General features: G+C 47.9%; 1 protein-coding gene across 1 annotated transcript; it reads left to right on the forward strand.

Moving 5' to 3' along the window:
* Positions 1-1411: 1411 nt before the first annotated feature.
* MAMYB (Duplicated homeodomain-like superfamily protein) lies at positions 1412-18256 on the forward strand. Its single transcript, XM_048684418.2, has 2 exons — positions 1412-2538; positions 17981-18256. Exon 1 carries the CDS (start codon positions 1564-1566, stop codon positions 2497-2499), a length of 936 nt encoding a protein of 311 aa, XP_048540375.1. The 5' UTR covers positions 1412-1563; the 3' UTR covers positions 2500-2538; positions 17981-18256.
* The last annotated feature ends 1119 nt before the right edge of the window (positions 18257-19375 follow it).

Raw genomic sequence — 19375 nt, forward strand, 5'->3', positions numbered from 1 at the left:
CCGTTCATGGCGACCTTCTTTGCACGACGGCGAGCGATGCTACAACTATGGGAGGTCGAAGGTTGCAACCGGCGGGAACATATGCTGCATCCACACGATAGCAGACAACGATGATGCTACAACCGCTAGACACCGAGCAGTCGTGATATTGCTGGAACCGGCTTCGAGATTTGCTACAACCGGCATCTCGAATTGCTGGAACCTGCGATTGTTTTTGCTACATCTAAGGGAGTGGTACTGTGGCGGCGCTCGTTTTTTTGCTACAACTTGCGAGCATTTTTGCTACATCCATTTAAATGGAGTTCATTGGCAGCCATCGTTCTTCAACCCCGTGCGAGCGCCGACGGGTAGAAAAAAGCTACAACCGGCCTGAGAAAAAGCTTCAACCAACATGAGAAAAAGCTTCAATTGGGTGTGAGCGGCGACACTGAGTGATGCGGCCGGAGGCACAGTGGTGCGGCGACGGGCGTGATACGACGGCGACGGCTAGGTGCTGCAACGACAGAGACGTCAGGCGTTTTGCTACGAGTGGAGGCGACATCCTGCAGAAACCGGCGAGGCCAAGGGCGTGATGTCGACCACCAGCGACGAGGGCGGCGTCCCGTGGAATCGACAGGAGTCAGCCGACGGTGACGAGGGCAGTGGTTGGCGGCGATCTGGACGGCCGGCGAGCAGGCTGACGTATTGGGGATCACGGGACTGCTCCGGATGCACATGCGTCATGTTTTTTTTACTAGTGAAGCAATTTGGGGGAAGAAGGAATCATGCGGCTGATATAGACCGTATCGTACGTGTGCTGTTTGACCGACCAAACACCGGCGCAGAGTAGCCCCCTTTCATATTCCCGTGGTAACGCATGGGCATTCAACTAGTGAGTCTGGTGTAGATACTCTAAGGCCTCCTTTGGTTTGTAGGAATGTCATAGGATTTCTACATGATAGGATTTGTATAGAAAAATTTTCTTTGAGGCCCTTTGGTTGGTAGGAATGGGTAGAAATCAATTCTTCACATTTTAGAGGAAAAACATTAGCTACTCAATGGAAAAATTTCTATCCTATGCATCAAATGACATCTTTTTTTCTATAGAAATTGAGATGCATGTCATCTCACTTCCTATGATTTTTCTATTCCTACGACATTTTTATCCTATGAGGGCATGTACAATGGTGCTATCTTAGGAGTGCCATATAGGATAAATGATGAGGTGGAGGAGAGAGAACTCATAAGAAAAGGCTTGTCTTCTCTTATTTAAGATAAGACAAGAGATGATATCTTAGCACAATATATGTCACCACGTTTTTAGGAATAACTAGTTATGAAGATAAGACTAAGAAATGATCCATTATAAACATCTTTTTTTGTCATCTCTTAATTACATGCAAGACCTAAGATAAGACTATCTTATCAACCATTGTACATGCCCTGAAGGAAAGGACAGCAAATCCCGTGAACCGAGTGAGGAAATTGAGGGTTCAGTTGTACATGCTCTGAAACTGCTACTCCGAATCTCGCATCTTCGCTCCGCCTCGCCTTCGGCGGGCCTCGACCTCGCCGCCGCCGGCTATGGAGTTCATCGACGACGACTGGGACTCCCAGCCGCGCGCGCGCGTTGTCCACTCCCGCGCCGATGCCGCCGCCAATTTCTCATCCCCCACTGCGAATCCCGCGTCCCGCTCTCTCCCCCACGTCGCCGCCTGCGCCGCTGCAGCCGTGCTCCTCCTCGCCGCAGCCTACTCCCTCGACTCGGCGTACCAGGTCTTCGCCTCCATTCTCGTTTGGATCGCATCCTCGCTGCTCCTCGCCCCCTTCGCGCCATCCTCCGCCACTGGTGGCGACATCTCCGTCGGCCGCGGCAGCCTCCTCCCCGACCAGGAACCGTCCCAGGAGCCCACCCCGGATCCCATCGCCCCCTCCCGCCGGGGTCGCCGCCAGAACGCCGCCCCGCCGCCCCCAAAGTCGTCAGATCCGGTCGCTCCTCCCGTCCAGCCGCCTCCACTGCGGCAGGAGGCGATGGGTGCGGGGACCGCTGTTCTGGACGGCGGGGAGAGGGAGGAGGAGGTTGGCGAGTGGACCGACCAAGAAATGGAGCTTCTCCGGCGGCAGATGCTGAAGCACCCGGCAGGAGAGCCCCAGCGCTGGGAGAAGATCGCCGCAGTGTTCGGCGGCCGCCGCACGCCGGAGAGCGTCATCCGCGCAGCAAAGTCGGGCGGCGGCACGGCGGCTGGTGGCTCGTTCGAGCAGTTCCTGCGCAAGCGAAAGCCGCTGGATCCAAGGGCCGGGGCCGCTGACGCAGACACAGGTGGCAATGCTGGAGGAGGGGACGGTGGTTGGAGTGCTGGCGAGGACCGTTCTCTGCTGAACGCGCTCAAGGAGTTCCCTAAGGACACGGCAATGAGGTGGGAGAAGGTGGCCGCAGCAGTGCCTGGGAAGACAAAGGCTGGGTGCATGAAGAGGGTCACTGAGCTCAAGCGTGACTTTCGGAGCAGCAAGGAGCCATAGGAGGCAGCGCCATAGCTTGAACGTTGTCTTCCTTGCCTGGTAAAGTCTCTGCTTGTCATTTTAACGGCAGTGATAGTATTATATGCTGGCTATCTTTATATGTTGCTACTTGACAATAGATTTATGTTTTGTTGTTGTTTTGAGCTAATCATCTTGAAATCAATGTTACATTTTGGTGAAGCTAAACGGCATCTTTTTATCATTCAGAAGTTGGAAACATGAAAACTATAATGTGTTGGCTGTCAAATCTTCATTTCATTTTTGAAATGTTGGCATCATGCAAATTTGAGTGAAGCCTAGATGTTGCCCAAGAATGCAATGATATTGGTGTGATTTTCTGAGAACTGATTATAGTTATCAATATTTACTGAAGTGTTCTACATGTCTTGTATTCGTGTGCTAGATGAGACTAGACACCTCATGATACACTTCCAATTTGGTTTATGTCGCCTTCGTCATAAAGATGACATGTTACTTGTCTCTACAAGGACCATAAGAAAAAACGATTATGTGACAATTACCACAAACACCCCATTCCTGATCACTATAATATTCTTCCTCATTTTGATTTTTGGAACTTCAGTGTTGTGCAAAGGAGCGAGAAGCCTAGATTTTCCCTAACTAAACAATGGGATAATATTGGTTTAATTCTAGAGTTGATCCTAGCGATGACGTGACACTCGTCTTTGCTAGTAGTGCTGTTAAGCATATCACTTGTCTCACTAGATGACGTGACAGTCATCTTTAATATAATTGCAGTGTTTGATGTTATAACTACAGAACAAATGCATTTTCTTCTTCTTTGCCCTGGATTTACCAGGATTATGCTCGAGGAGGAAATGCCATAAGAGATAGCCTGTTAAATTAGCTGATTTCTGGTGCCAATATGGCAGTTGGCCGAAATACCTCATAATTTATGTGCTGACAAAATAGATGATGTATGTTTCCCTTTTCTTAACCCGTCTTCTGGACACATATATCAGACTTGTCCATATCTTACAGTGCAGATACTCCTGCATTGTTTGAACTTACTGTCGGAGAACTAATGTAGATCAGTGTATTCTGGATCAAGAAGCAGATGGATTGGAGAAACATAGATAATTATATTATATTCTGCTCTGTATGTGTAACACCCATGATGTGGCTCCCACGTGTTGGAGCACGACTTAGAGGCATAACCGTATAGTAGGCATGTCGCAAGAGGGGTAATTTTTACACATCCCATATACTGAATAAGAAAGGGATAAAGAGTTGGCTTATAATCGTCACTTCACACAATACGTAAATTTAGCATTACATCATCCAGAATACAATCAAGATCCGACTACGGAACCAAATAAATAAAGACAATACCAATTGCATAAATCCCCGATCACCCCAACTGGGCTCCTCTACTGATCGTCCGGAAAGGAAACATAGTAACATCCTGAATCCTCGTCGAACTCCCACTTGAGTTCGGTCACGTCCCCTGCACTGGCATCATCGGCACCTGTATCTGGTTTTGGAAGTAATCTGTGAGTCACGGGGATTCAGCAATCTCACACGCTCGCGATCAAGACTATTTAAGCTTATGGGTAGGAAAAGGTAGTGAGGTGGATCTGCAGCAAGTACTAGTATAGATGGTGACTAACTTACGCAAATGAGAGCGAGAAGAGAAGCAAAGCACGGTCGAGAAGCTATAAGATCAAGAAGTGATCCTGAAACTACTTACGTTCAAGCATAACACGAGACCGTGTTCTCTTCCCGGACTCCACCGAAAAGAGACCATCACGGCTACACACGCGGTTGATTCATTTTAGTTAAGTTAAGTTTCAAGTTTTCTACCACTGGACATTAACAAATTCTCATCTACCCATAACCGTGGGCACGATTTTTGAAAGTTCAGAACCCTGCAGGGGTGTCCCAACTTAGCCCATCACAAGCTCTCACGGTCAACGAAGGATATTCCTTCTCCCCGGACGACCCGATCAGACTCGGAATCCCGGTTACAAGACATCTCGACAATGGTAAAACAAGACCAGCAAAGCCGCCCGATGTGTCGACAAATCCCGATAGGAGTCGCGCATATCTCGTTCTCAGGGCACACCGGATGAGACATCCTACGAGTAAAACCAAACCTCAATTTGCCCCGAGGTGGTCTCGCAGTCTACTCGGTTCGGACCAACACTCAGAGGAGCACTGGCCCGGGGAGGGGGGGTTTAAAATAAAGATGACCCTTGAGTCCGCGGAATCCAAGGGAAAAAAGCTTAGGTGGCAAATGGTAAAACCAAGGTTGGGCCTTGCTGGAGGAGTTTTATTCAAGGCGAACTGTCAAGGGGTTCCCATTATAACCCAACCGCGTAAGGAACGCAAAATCAAGGAACATAACACCGGTATGACGAAAACTAGGGCGGCAAGAGTGGAACAAAACACCAGGCATAAGGCCGAGCCTTCCACCCTTTATCAAGTATATAGATGCATTAAAGTAAACAAGATATAATAATGATATCCCAACAATAAACATGTTCCAACAAGGAACAAACTCCATCTTCACCTGCAACTAGCAACGCTATAAGAGGGGGCTGAGCAAAGCGGTAACATAGCCAAACAACGGTTTGCTATGAAAGGTGGGTTAGAAGCTTGACATGACAATATGGGAGGCATGATATAGCAAGTGGTAGGTATCGCGGCATAGCAATAGAGCGAGCAACTAGCAAGCAAAGATAGAAGTGATTTCGAGGGTATGGTCATCTTGCCTGCAAAGTTCCTCGAGTTGACAAAAACTTGATCCTCGTAAGCGTACTCAACGGGTTCCTCGATCACGTAATCGTCTCCCGGCTCTACCCAAAGCAAGAACACAAGCTAAGGAAACAATAATCAACCACGGTGCAATGTGCAAGCAACAAGATACAAAACATGGCATGACATGCGGGATGTGATATGCAATGCATATGCGTGCTCCGGAAGAAAAAGATTGATCAAGGCATCAACTTGGTAAACCAAGTGTGCCGCTGGAAAGATGAGTTGATTTCGGTCGAAATCGATATAAAGATCACCGGAATCGGATGCACGGTTTGCAAATGACAAGCAAAACAATAATGGCACAAATCTGCGATTAACAACACAATGTCATCTAAAATGCAACAAGAAACTAAGCTACTACACTCTAACATAGCAACAAAGCACATGGCAGTGATCTACTCAAGATGCTTGACAAAAGATGAACACTGAGCTATGGCTAAATCACACAAGAGCAGGTTCAAACAAGCATGGCAAAAGATATCAGCTTCACAGACTTAGTGAAAATAACAACATGTCAGGAATTAACATCAGGAAGCAATGTTTACAACAAGATAACAATATACTATAGGAACAGATCATAGCAAACAAAGGCATGGCATGAATCTACTCAAAGCATAGAACAAAAGTCTCTTACTGACCATAAGCCAAAAAGGATCAGAAGATATAATGGTATCCATGTAAATATAGCAAGTTTCGTTAACAGATTCAGACTTAGCAGAAAACAGAGCATGGCATTAACAGAATTATGAAGGCATCTTTGCGAGCTCGATTCACTCATCACAAGGCATTGCATGACAAGATAAACATCGCCTCGGCAAGAAGACATGTTCATGAAGCTAATCAAAGCAAGAACAAGCTCATAACATGCATGGATCAACTACAACAACCTTGCTAAAATTGATTAACACGTAAACAATTTGCCAGGAATATTTTATAGCAAAAGTAGAGTAAGATTGAGACATGCTAGAGCACTCCATACTTACAAACAGGGGCATGGATGGATAGAGCACAACCATATGTCCAAATCATCCTTACTGAATATACTCAAAAGAATCATGGATCTCACTATAGCAACATGAATACATGGCATAAAAATAACAGCAGAGCAATGACTTAGTGAAATCCTAAGTCCGTGAAATCAGCAATATCCCGAGAGCTACTTTGCATGCTTGTGCTAGTCACCACATTGATCACAAAAATACATGACATACGCCCTTGTAAAGATGGCATGGCATAGCCCAAAACACATGTAGAGCTCATGCCCATATGCAGCACACAATAAATGTAGTAAAAATGACAAATGCTCATAATCTGATAAGAATCAGAACCTAACATTTTATAGCACTCTTCCATCAACTATTTGGGTATCAAGATGGACTCAAACAAGCATGGCACAATGGAACAAAATGAAGAGCACATCATGATGAACATTTTGATGTATGACACGCACAAAACGAAGCTACGGGCACAGAGTTATGATGCAATGAACATGGGCTGAAAATGCTAGGGACTTAGGGAAAAACGGGGTCAACCTAGGGTTTGATTGGATCTGGATCTGGCGCGCGCGGAAGCTGAGGAGGGCGCGGGCTCGCCGGAGTCTTGTCGGAGATTGTCGCGGTGGTCGGAGAGTCGTTCGAGAGGAGGTGAAAGACCGGATCTCGCCGAGCTTCTCGCCGGAGAAGTGCTGACGGCGACGCAGGGGAGGTGGTGGAGGTCGGGCGGCGACTGGAGGCGGTGGACGATGGGGACGGCGGCCGGTCGGCGGCGAGCGGAGCCACGCGGAAGGAGCTCGGGCGCGTAGGGGCCCGCCGTGGGCCGAGCGGGCCGGCGCGCCACGTGGCAGGCGCTGACTGGCTGCGGACGGCGGCGCGATTTCGTTTGGTGTCGCCCAGACGTGTCCGGCGGTGCAGAGGGAAATTTTAGGGTTGGACTGCGCGAAAATTTCGGGAGGGGCACATATATATGTAGGTAGAGGGAGTTAGGAGAGTCCAAATGAGGTGCGGTTTTCGGCCACGCGATCGTGATCGAACGGCCGAGAGGATGGAGGGGGTTTGGATGGGTTTGTGGGCTGACTAGGAGGGGTGTTGGGCTGCAACACATATGAGGACTTTACGATTCCCCGGTTAACCATTGGAGTATTAAACGAACTCCAAATGGCACGAAACTTGACAGGCGCTCTACCGGTGGTGTACCAAGGCCGCTTGGCAAATCTTGGTCCATTCCGAGAAAGTTTAACACCCGCACACGAAAAGAGGCAAAAGGGGGCGCCGGAGGACGTAGGAGTGCCGGATCTCAAAACGGACAACGGGGAAAATGCTCGGATGCATGAGATGAACACGTATGCAAATGCGATGCACATGAAGACATGATATGAAATGCATGACATGAGCCAAATGCAAAACAAAGACAAGAACCCAACCACGAATCTCATAACTTAGAGCCGAAAATGGCAAGAGTCGAAGTACAAATATGGCAAATTACATCCGGGGTGTTACAACACTCCACCACTACGAAAGGATCTTGTCCCGAGATCTAGGACTAAAAGAACTCCGGATATTCGGAACGAATGTGGTCCTCGCGTTCCCAGGTGGCTTCTCGGTCGGAATGATGTGACTACTTCATTTTCAAGAATTTGATAGACTTGTTGCGAGTCTTGCGCTCGGTTTCTTGAAGAATAGCAACGGGATGCTCATGATAAGACATGTCTTCTTGGAGATCAATCTCTTCGAAGTTGATGGTGCAGTCAGGAGTCTTGAAGCACTTGCGAAGCTGAGACACGTGAAATACGTCGTGCACATTTGCAAAGTTGGATGGAAATTCAAGTTGATAGGCGAGGTCACCATTTTTGCCAATGATCTTGAAGGGACTCATGTATCTAGGGGCAAGCTTCCCTTTGATACCGAAGCGACGAGTACCTTTCATTTGAGAGACGTGAAGGTAGACATGGTCTCCTATCTCGAAAGCCAAATCACGATGGTTGCTATCATAATAACTCTTCTGGCGTGATTGCGCGGCTTTGAGATTTTCACGCATGACTTTGCACATTTCTTCAGCTTCTGTGATTAAGTCATTGCCAAGAAGTTGGCGTTCACCAGTCTCTGACCAATTAAGAGGAGTACGACACTTTCTGCCATATAGAATCTCGAATGGGGCCTTGCCTGAACTCGCTTGGAAGTTGTTGTAGGAGAACTCGGCATATGGAAGACAATCTTCCCACTTCATACCGAAGGAGATGACACAAGTCCTGAGCATATCTTCAAGAATTTGATTGACTCGCTCGACTTGGCCACTAGTTTGAGGATGGAAGGCTGTGTTGAAGCGAATGTTGGTGCCCATGGCCTTCTGAAAGGAATCCCAGAACTTAGAAGTAAAGATGCTTCCACGATCTGAAGATATCAACTGCGGAATGCCGTGCAAGGAGACAATCCTGAAGGTATATAGCTCTGCCGACTGAGCTGCTGTGATAGATTCTTTGATAGGAAGAAAATGAGCCACTTTAGTATGCTTGTCGATGACGACAAAGATAGCATCATTTTCACGTTTGGACTTGGGAAATTCAGTCATGAAGTCCATCTCAATATGATCAAACTTCCATTCTGAAATGGTAAGAGGTTGGAGGAGACCAGCTGGCCGTTGGTGTTATGCCTTCACTCTTCTGCAGACATCACATTCATTCACGAATTGAGCAATTTCTTGCTTCATTCGAGTCCACCAATACGACTGCTTGAAGTCATGGTACATCTTTGTACTTCCAGGATGAATAGATAGGAGTGAATTGTGAGCCTTGTTCATAATGACTTTACGTAGATCACCCTTAAGAACCACAATTCGATCCTCAAAGAATAGAGTATCTTTGTCATCAAGGCGATAGCACTTGTATTTGGGTTGACACTTGGCAATCTCATTCTTCACCTTCTTCACCATTGCATCAAGAAGTTGTGCCTCACGAATCTGATCTTTCAAAATAGGAAAAACTTGGAGGTTGGCAAAAAATTCTTGAGGAACAACTTGAAGATTTAGTTTGCGGAAAGCTTCACAAAGATCCGGTTAGAAGGGCTTGAGAATCAAACTGTTGTAGTAAGCCTTCCTGCTCAAAGCGTCTGCAATGACATTGGATTATACTCTTGAATCATTTCGATCCAACGAGTCTGTCTGAGGTTGAGGTTGAGTTGAGTGAAGATGTACTTGAGGCTCTTATAATCAGTGAAGATGTTCACTTTCCTTCCCAACAAGAGATGTCTCCATGTTAAAAGAGCATGGACAACTGCCGCCAACTCGAGGTCATGAGTGGGGTAGTTCTTTTCGTTGGGCTTCAACTGGCGAGAGGTATAAGCCACAACTTTCTTATCTTGCATTAACGCAGCACCGAGGCCTTGCAGGGAGGCATCACAGAAAACTTCGAATGGTTTGGATTCATCAGGAGGAGTCAGAACTAGAGCTGTGACTAACTTCTCTTTCAGGGTGTTGAAAGCGATGTCACATTCAGGCGTTCAGACATACTTCACATGCTTCTGGAGGAGGTTGGATAGAGGCTTCGCGATCTTAGAGAAATTCTCAACGAATCTTCCGACAATAGCTTGCAAGCCCAAGGAAACTGTGGAGCTGCTTGACATTCTGAGGCGGTTCCCAATTGACAATTGCAGACACCTTATCAGGATTAACAGCAATGCCCTTGGCGGAGATGATATGGCCAAGGTAGAGAACCTCATCGAGCCAAAACTCACACTTTGAAAACTTCGCATAGAACTGATGTTCTCTGAGTTTGTCCAACACCAATCTCAAATGCTTGGCACGATCCTTCTTGTTTTTGGAAAAAACCAAAATATCATCAAGATACACCAAGACGAAATCATTTATGTAAGGGTTGAAAATGAAGTTCATCATGCGAGAGAACGTTGGATGAGCATTGACAAGGCTGAAAGACATGACAGTATATTCATAAGAACCATAGCTTGTTCTGAATGCTGTCTTGCGGATATCTTGTTCACGAATGCGAATCTGATGATAATCCATATAGAGGTCAAGTTAGGAGAATACTTGGGCACCTTTGAGTTGCTCGAAAAGATCATTGATGTTGGGAAATGGGTACTTGTTCTTTATGGTCTTCTTGTTCAATGGACGATAATCGACACAAAGTCGGCCCGTGCCATCCTTCTTCTTGACAAAAAGAACACCACAACCCCATGGAGAAGAGCTCTGTCGGATCAGACCCATACGCTCTTGTATATTGAGTTGTTTCTTCAGCTCCTTCAACTCTTCTGGTCCAAGCTTGTAAGGACGTTTACAAACAGGTTCCGTGCCAGACTCAAGATCGATGATGAATTCAACTGGCCGGTGAGGAGGCATTCCTGAAAGCTCTTTTGGAAAGACGTCTTGATATTCACAAACGACTGGAATCTGAGAGATGGCATCCAACTCACCCTTCTCATTGAGAGAAAACAGTCGAATGGTATCATCCCGAGCGGCAAAGATGATCACATCTTTAGAAGGGTGTCAATTGAATCTGCCTGGCAGCACAATCAAGCTGAGCCTTGTGCTTAGAAAGTCAGTCCATGCCGAGAATTAGATCAATATCCGAGTTATCAAGAACAATCGGAGAGGACAGAAATTTATAGTCTCCAAACTGGACGGAGACATCGGGAGCAACCAAACTAGAAGTCATAAGCTTTCCCAGAGAAACAACTTGCATGACTTTGGACAAAACCTTTGTGTCAACATTGTGCTCCGATGCAAATGAGAATGACATGAAAGAATGCGATGCACCAGTGTCAAAAAGAACTTTTGCCAGAATATCATTAACAGGAAGGTTGCCCATGATCACTTCTGAAGAGTCCTCTGCCTGAGCTGCGTTCATCATGTTGACCTTTACAAACTTGAGATTATGCTTGACCACTGCATTAACTAAGCTACTGCACTCCAACATAGCAACAAAGCATATGGCAGTGATCTACTCAAGATGCTTGACAAAAGATGAACACTGAGCTATGGCTAAATCACACAAGTGCAGGTTCAAACAAGTATGGCAAAAGATATCAGTTTCACAGACTTAGTGAAAATAACAACATGTCAGGAATTAACATCAGGTAGCAATGTTTACAGCAAGATAACAATATGCTACAGGAATAGATCATAGCAAACAAATGCATGACATGAATCTACTCAAAGCATAGAACAAAAGTCCCTTACTGACCATAAGCCAAAAAGGATCAGAAGATATGATGGTACCCATGTAAACATACCAAGTTTTGTTAACAGTTCAGACTTAGCAGAAAACAGAGCATGGCATTAACAGAATTATGAAGGCATCTTTGCGAACTCGATTTACTCATCACAAGGCATTGCATGACAAGATAAACATAGCCTCGGCAAGAAGACATGTTCATGAAGCTAATCAAAGCAAGAACAAGCTCATAACATGCATGGATCAACTACAACAACCTTGGCAAAATTGATTAACACGTAAACAATCTGCCAGGAACATTTTATAGCAAAAGTAGAGTAAGATTGAGACATGCTAGAGCACTCCATACTTACAAACAGAGGCATTGATGGATAGAGCACAACCATATGTCCAAATCATCCTTACTGAACATACTCAAAAGAATTATGGATCTCACTATAGCAACATGAATACATGGCATAAAAATAACAGCAGAGCAATGACTTGGTGAAATCCTAAGTCCATGAAATCAGCAATGCCTCGAGAGCTACTTTGCATGCTTGTGCTAGTCACCACATTGATGACAAAAATACATGACATACACCCCTGTAAAGATGGCATGGCATAGCGCAAAACACGTGTAGAGCTCATGCCCATATGCAGCACACAATAAATGTAGTAAAAATGACAAATGCTTATAATCTGATAAGAATCAGAACCTAACATTTTATAGCACTCTTCCATCAACTATTTGGGCATCAAGATGGACCCAAACAAGCATGGCACAATGGAACAAAATGAAAAACACATCATGATGAACATTTTGATGTATGACACGCACAAAATGGAGCTACGGGCACAGAGTTATGATGCAATGAACATGGGCTGAAAATGCTAGGGACTTAGGGAAAAACGGGGTCAACCTAGGGTTTGACTGGATCTGGATCTGGATCTGGCGCGCGCGGAAGCCGAGGAGGGCGTGGGCTCGCCGGAGTCTTGCCGGAGATTGTCGCGGTGGCCGGAGAGGAGGTGAAAGACCGGATCCCGCTGAGCTTCTTGCCGAAGAAGTGCTGACAGCGACGCAGGGCGGCGATGCGGGCAAGGTGGTGGAGGTCGGGCGGCGACTGGAGGCGGGGGACGGCGGCCGGTCGGCGGCGAGCGGAGCCGCGCTCGGGCGGCGCGGAAGGAGCTCGGGCGCGCGGGGAAGACGCGGGCCTCGCGGGGGCCCGCCGTGGGCCGAGCTGGCCGGCGCGGCGGCGGGCGGCGGCGCGCCACGTGGCAGGCGCTGACTGGCTGCGGACGGCGGCGTGATTTCGTCCGGCGGCGCAGAGGGAAATTTTAGGGTTGGACTGCGCGAAAATTTCGGGAGGGGCACATATATATAGGTAGAGGGAGTTAGGAGAGTCCAAATGAGGTGCGGTTTTCGGCCACGCGATCGTGATCGAACGTCCGAGAGGATGAAGGGGGTTTGGATGGGTTTGTGGGCTGACTAGGAGGGGTGTTGGGCTGCAACATACACGAGGCCTTTACGGTTCCCCGGTTAACCGTTGGAGTATCAAACGAACTCCAAATGGCACGAAACTTGACAGGCGGTCTACCGGTGGTGTACCAAGGCCGCTTGGCAAATCTCGGTCCATTCCGAGAAAATTTAACACCCGCACACGAAAAGAGTCAAAAGGGGGCGCCAGAGGACGTAGGAGTGCTGGATCGCAAAACGAACAACGGGGAAAATGTTCGGATGCATGAGACGAACACGTATGCAAATGCGATGCACATGAAGACATGATATGAAATGCATGACATGAGCCAAATGCAAAACAAAGACAAGAACCCAACCACGAATCTCATAATTTAGAGCCGAAAATGGCAAGAGTCGGAGTACAAATATGGCAAATTACATCTGGGGTGTTACAATATGTGAAGTAATTACATAATACATGCTCCTCCTATTCTTGTTCACGAAATATCGTTAAAAGTCACGTACCAATATGAAACGAGAAAAAGGGTAGAATTATTGGGGATGTATGCAAACTGGTATTGGGATGTCTTTGCACAAGGTGAAAGAGTATTGTGCTTTCTTATTCACTTTATGCCAAGCTGTTGGGGATGTATGCAAACTGGTATTGTAATGTCTTTGCGCAAGGTGGAAGAGTGTTGTTTATGCCAAACTATATTTTTTCGCTATGATCACCAAAATGCCATGTTTCTGTATATCATGCACAATCGAGGGGGAGGTAGGTCAGACTTTCAAGGAGAGGGTTATTAAGGAGGGCCCTTGGGAGGAACGAGGTGATGCAAACATGTGGATGAGGATGGCGATTTGTGTTTGTAAGGTGGCTTTTAGGAGTTTGGGTTAACCAGGGGAAGTGATACTTGGTGGTGGAACGATGATATCCAGAAGGCTATTAAGGAGATGAAAGACTATTTCAGACGGTTACATCTGGATAGAACTGCGGACAATATAGTGAGTGAAGCAAGAGGGATATCAACCAAGTCAAATGCAGCAAGAACGAAGTCAATGGAGAGAGTGAGAGCTCTACTTTTGAGCTGGACGACTCCTTTGATGATAGCAATAGGCGTTTTGTGCGATGAATTCCGGAGTCTGGGGTCAGGTTGACTTAAAGAAAGGCTGAAAGGAGGTAAGGCTATGGGTCTTGATTGTATCCCCGTTGAGTATTGAAAGGCCTTCGAGACATGGTGATAATGTGACTAATTAAACTTTCCAACCCCATATTTTAGGCAACAAGATGCCCAGAGTACAGAGGCGGAGTATATTAATACTTGTTATCACCGGCATATTAGGGGCTTAGCCTAGTTAGTTGTGGCCCAGTTTATCTTATCGTTATTAGGGGCTTAGCCCAATTATCTTATTAGGAGGATTATATAAACTTGTGTAAGGACCCATTTTGGGATTAAGCAAGAAGCAATCATATTTGCTTGGCTTCCTTAGGGAGCCGGGAGACCTAACCCTAGCCGCCGCCCCTGCGCTCTCTCTCCCTCGCGAGCACGCAACGACGGCGCCCCAGCACCGGCGACCATGCCTTCCTCCACGCCATCCCTCCTTCCACCCCTACAACCTGAGACCACGCCTTGGTAGGGATCCGGTTCCTACCAATTTGGTATCAGATAGCTTCGGTGCGATCATGTCCTCGCCGCCACCCACCCCGACCCTTCCGCTGCCGACCGCCCTGATGGCCACCACAGCCAGCGCCTCGCTCTTGCCAGTGCCGGTCACCTTCGCCGTGCCCGTCCTCGTCATCTTCACCCCGGAGGAGATGACGGCTGCCATCCAGGATCTCACCCAGGCGGTCACGGGCATCTACACGTTCCTCGCAAGATCCTATGGGCCGCAGCCGCCTGTGCCCTTCGCCACCACCCTGCCGCCGCCGCAGCCGCCATCCTCGGCAACCCCCGTCGCCGCCGCCATGCAGCAGCTGTTGTGGCAGCCGCCACCAGCGACGAACCCCGACGCCTCCACCATGCAGTAGGGGCAACAGCTGCAGCCGCCGCCACCGGTGACTGCGGCCCTGGGCATCCCGACGACGGGCCCGGGGGTGCCCATCCACCAGGTCCGGTTTCCCTCGTCGCCATCTTCGTTACCGGCCTGTCTCGCTGGGTCCCTTGAGCCGGTCTACACGACGACCTCGGTCGGGCCGCACGTGCTGCCCCCACTGGCGACGCACCCTGCCATGCAGTTTGGCGGGTCCTCGGGCTCCGCCGTACCCTTCGCCAGCGTCGACGGGCCCCTGTTCCAGGACGACACCCTAATGCCCGCCTACTTGGCCTCGTCATCCTCGTTGCTTCGTGCTGACGAGGCGCACCCGCCCGTCGTCCACGTTTAGACGCTGACGAGATTCTCCAAGCTGGAGTTCGCGACCTACGACGGCACCGTCGACCCCCTGAATTGGCTCAACCAATGTGACCAATTTTTCAGGAGACAGCGCACGCTCGCGTCCGACTGCACCTGGATCGCCTTGTATCATCTCCGAGGAGCCGCGCAGATGTGGTACTACGCCCTCGAACAGGACGAGGGCGGCATTGTCACCATGGGAGCGCTTCCGCGATTTGTGCCGCCTATACGCGGGAGCCGTCTGGCGGAGCTTGGGCGTCTTCTGTTCCTCACCTCGGTGCAAGACTTCGTTGACTGCTTCCAGGCACTGGCGTGCCACGCCCTCGGCGTTTCGGCTCGTCAGCGGGCTGAGCTCTTCGTCGGCGGTCTATCGGACCACATCTGCGTGGACGTGGAGATGCGCGGGCCACAGGACCTTCAGACGGTCATGTACTACGCCCGCGCGTTCGAGCGTCACGCGGTGGCCATCCAGCAGGCGCCACCGCCTCGGGCCGCTACCCTGGCCGAAAGTTCTCGCTCAGGGTTAGCCTGCCCAGGCTTCTGCGGCGCCCCTCGAGGCGGTTGCGGCACGCCCGTTCCGCCGGCTCACCCCGGCTGAGCAACTCGAGTGTCGCCGCCAAGGGTTGTGCTTCAACTGCGACGAGCCCTACATACCGGGCCACGTCTGCCCACGACTCTTCTACCTGGAGGCTGCATACTACATTGAGGAGGACCCCGCTGCCGCCGGGCTCGGCGACCAGCCCTCTCGAGTTGACGCGGAGGTGTTTGGCGATTGTTGATCTTCCCCGCCTTCCAGCTTGAGGATGAGCTGTTTGTGCAGGCCGGGAGAGATGTTATGACCGGCATATTAGGGGCTTAGCCCAGTTAGTTGTGGCCCAGTTTATCTTATCGTTATTTGGGGCTTAGCCCAATTATCTTATTAGGAGGATTATATAAACTCGTGTAAGGACCCGTTTTGGGATTAAGCAAGAAGCAATCATATTTGCTCGGCTTCCTTAGGGAGTTGGGAGACCTAACCCTAGCCGCCGCCCCTGCGCTCTCTCTCCCTCTCGCGCACGAAACGACGGCGCCCCAGCGCCGGCGACCACGCCTTCCGCCACGCCATCCCTCCTTCCACCCCTACAACCTGAGACCACGCCCTGGTAGGGATCCAGTTCCTACCATACCACTCTTCAAGAACAAGGGGATGTTGAAAGTTGTACTAATTACCGTGGAGTTAAGCTGATGAGCGCTACAATGAAGCTACGGGAGAGTCCCTAAGCACCTCTTAAGAAGAATGACAAGTGATACCAAAATTCAGTTTGGTTTCATGCCTGAGAGATCGACCATGGAAGCCATTTTCTTGGTACGACAACTTATGGAGAGATCAAGGAGCAAAAGGAGACTGCATATGATGTTCATTGACTTGGAGAAGGCCTATGATAAGATACTATGGAATGTCACGTGGGCTTTGGAAAAACACAAAGTCCCGAATAAAGTACATTACTGCCATCGAAGACATGTACAATAATGTTGTGAAAGTGTTTGAACAAGTGATAGAGACAGTGATGACGTTTCTAGTAGAATAGGACTTAACCAAGGGTTAACTTTGAGCCCTTATCTTTTTCTTTGGCCATTGATGACGTCACAAGAAGATATCTCATGGTGTATGCTCTGTGGATGAGGTGGCGCTAGTCGATGATAGTTGGATGGGGATTAATAGAAAGTTAGAGCTATGGAGATAGACTTTGGAATCGAAAGGTTTTAGTCTTAGTAGAACTAAAACTAAGTACGTAAGGTGTGGTTTCGGTACTACTAGACATGAGGAGGAGGTTAGCCTTGGTGGGCAGGTGGTATATCAGAAGGACACCTTTTGATATTTTTGATCAATGCTGCAGAAGGATGGTGATATTGATGAAGATGTGAGCCATCGAATCAAATCTGGATGGACGAAGTGGCGCCAAGCTTCTTGCATCCTTCGTGACAAGAGTGTAAAGGGAGGTTCTATAGGACTGCGATTCAACCTGTGATGTTGTATGTCACTGAATGTTGGCCAACTAAAAGCGACATGTCCAAGAGTTAGGTGTAACAGAGATGCACATGTTGAGATGGATATGTAGCCACACAAGGATCGGGTCTGGAATGAGGATATACGTGATAGAGTTGGGATAGCACCCATTGAATAGAAGCTTGTCCCCTAAAATGGCTTGGGCATATACAACGCAGGCCTCTCGCCAGTGCATATCAGACCGTTAAAGTGTGCTGATAATGTTAAGAAAGGTCGTGTAGACCAAACCTAATATGAGAGGAGTCTGTTAAGAGAGATATGAAGGACTAGGTTATTATCAAAGAACTAGTCATGACAAAGGCGTGTGGAAGTTAGCTATCTACGGGCCAAAACTATGAGTTGGTTTCAAGATCATATGCGTTTCAACTCTATTAGTCTACTCCCAACTCGTTTGGCACTAAAAGGCATTGTTGATGCTGTTGTTATTTCTTTACCAAGCAGCAGATCCTCAGTGGAGAATATATAGTCTGATATTTGTTTATCTTAGCCCAACGATCAGGTTTATTGTATACTACTACTCCCTCATAAACGTCTTATATTATGGGACGGAGGGAGTATATGATAAACTCACTGTAAGATCTTTCCAAATATATTTTCAAATATATGATAAACTCACTGTAAGGTCTTTCCAAATATATTTCAGGTACCGGACTTGATGCAGCAAATCATTGTGATCATTTCCCTTCCTGAAGAAGAAGTGAATCACCATTGGTCTCGCTGAATCGGGAATCATGATGATGTTGGATGAAGGAAACAATACCGTTAAACAACATATGGTGTAGTTTTATTGTTTTATATACCAGAATCAAGATTCGCCAAACAGAACAACACTAACCTGTAGAAATAACGGTCCATACGGAAAAGGAACAGCAGTCCCTGATGGTTTGGGTGTTAATGTCAAGCTCCAAATTTTATGCTAGTCAGTTGTCGATGTGTCATTGTCTTAATTACTTCCATGCCCAATCGTTATGCTCACGTTGTTCCCTCGGCTACCAGTGGCCCGTGTATCCTTCTTTAAACTCTAAGCTCCCAGGGAATGCTTGTCCCTGGTGCGTCGAGGGCTTTGCCAAGCGTTGTTGGGCACACTTGTATGGAAGAGGATGGCAGGTGTGCGGCGTTTTGGGTCCACTACCATGTCAACGTGGCTTGCCTATAGTTATTCCTGTGTCACGTTCACAGTTGTGGTTTTCTGTTGCTGGGAGAGGGATGGTATTCTTTCTGCAGCGTGTGGGGAGGGTTTGTGCCGCCTGTCCCTTCTGTGTGTCGGCGGCGGCGGCTTGCCGAGTGCTTGCGCCACCGCTTTGGCGAGAACGGCGTTTCGGTGCCCGGGTGCATCTGCACCCGGTTAAAAAAAATTTAGAAAAAATTCAGAAAAAATCAAAAATTCCAATTTTTTTTTGGATGGTAAACAATTTGATGTGTGAGGTACTCTTCAATTTTTAAAACATTTGGACTTCTGTGCAGCTCTCAGCAAAAAAGACAAATCAGACCAGAACAGTATATGAACATTACACATTTTTACAGATCTCCGATTTGTCTTTTTTGCTGAGAGCTGCACAGAAGTCCAAATGTTTTGAAAATTGAAGCGTACCTCACGCATCAAATTGTCCACCATCCAAATTTGTTTTGGAATTTTTTGAATTTTTCTAGTATTTATTTTGTTTTTTTCGTGAGCGCAGGTGCAGATGAGCTCGGGTTCAGATTCGAATTTTCCCGCTTTGGCTGCCTTCCGTGTGGGATGGGGTTTGTCGGGTGGAACGGTGGTTTGGGGATGTGGTTCATGTGGTGTGTTTTCTGTTCGGTTTGGCAAAGGTTTACGCTTGGGCGGGCCGCTGTTGCCTGTTGCCTTATGGTTGGGTTTTGGATTTTGATACTGATGAGGATCTGCCACTCCCCGCGACCTGCTGCAAGCCCTGCAAAAGTTTCCTTGATCGTCAGCTTCTCCAGTTACCCTAGATGGTGCAGAGTTAAGGTTATGGGCTTATGGCCAACATCTTTTTCACCTTATCCATCGTTAGAGGATCAAGACCACGCCGAG

The sequence above is a fragment of the Triticum urartu genome, chromosome 7A (genome assembly GCF_056163025.1).
Source record: "Triticum urartu cultivar PI428250 chromosome 7A, HENAU_Tu73, whole genome shotgun sequence".
NCBI lineage: Eukaryota > Viridiplantae > Streptophyta > Magnoliopsida > Poales > Poaceae > Triticum > Triticum urartu.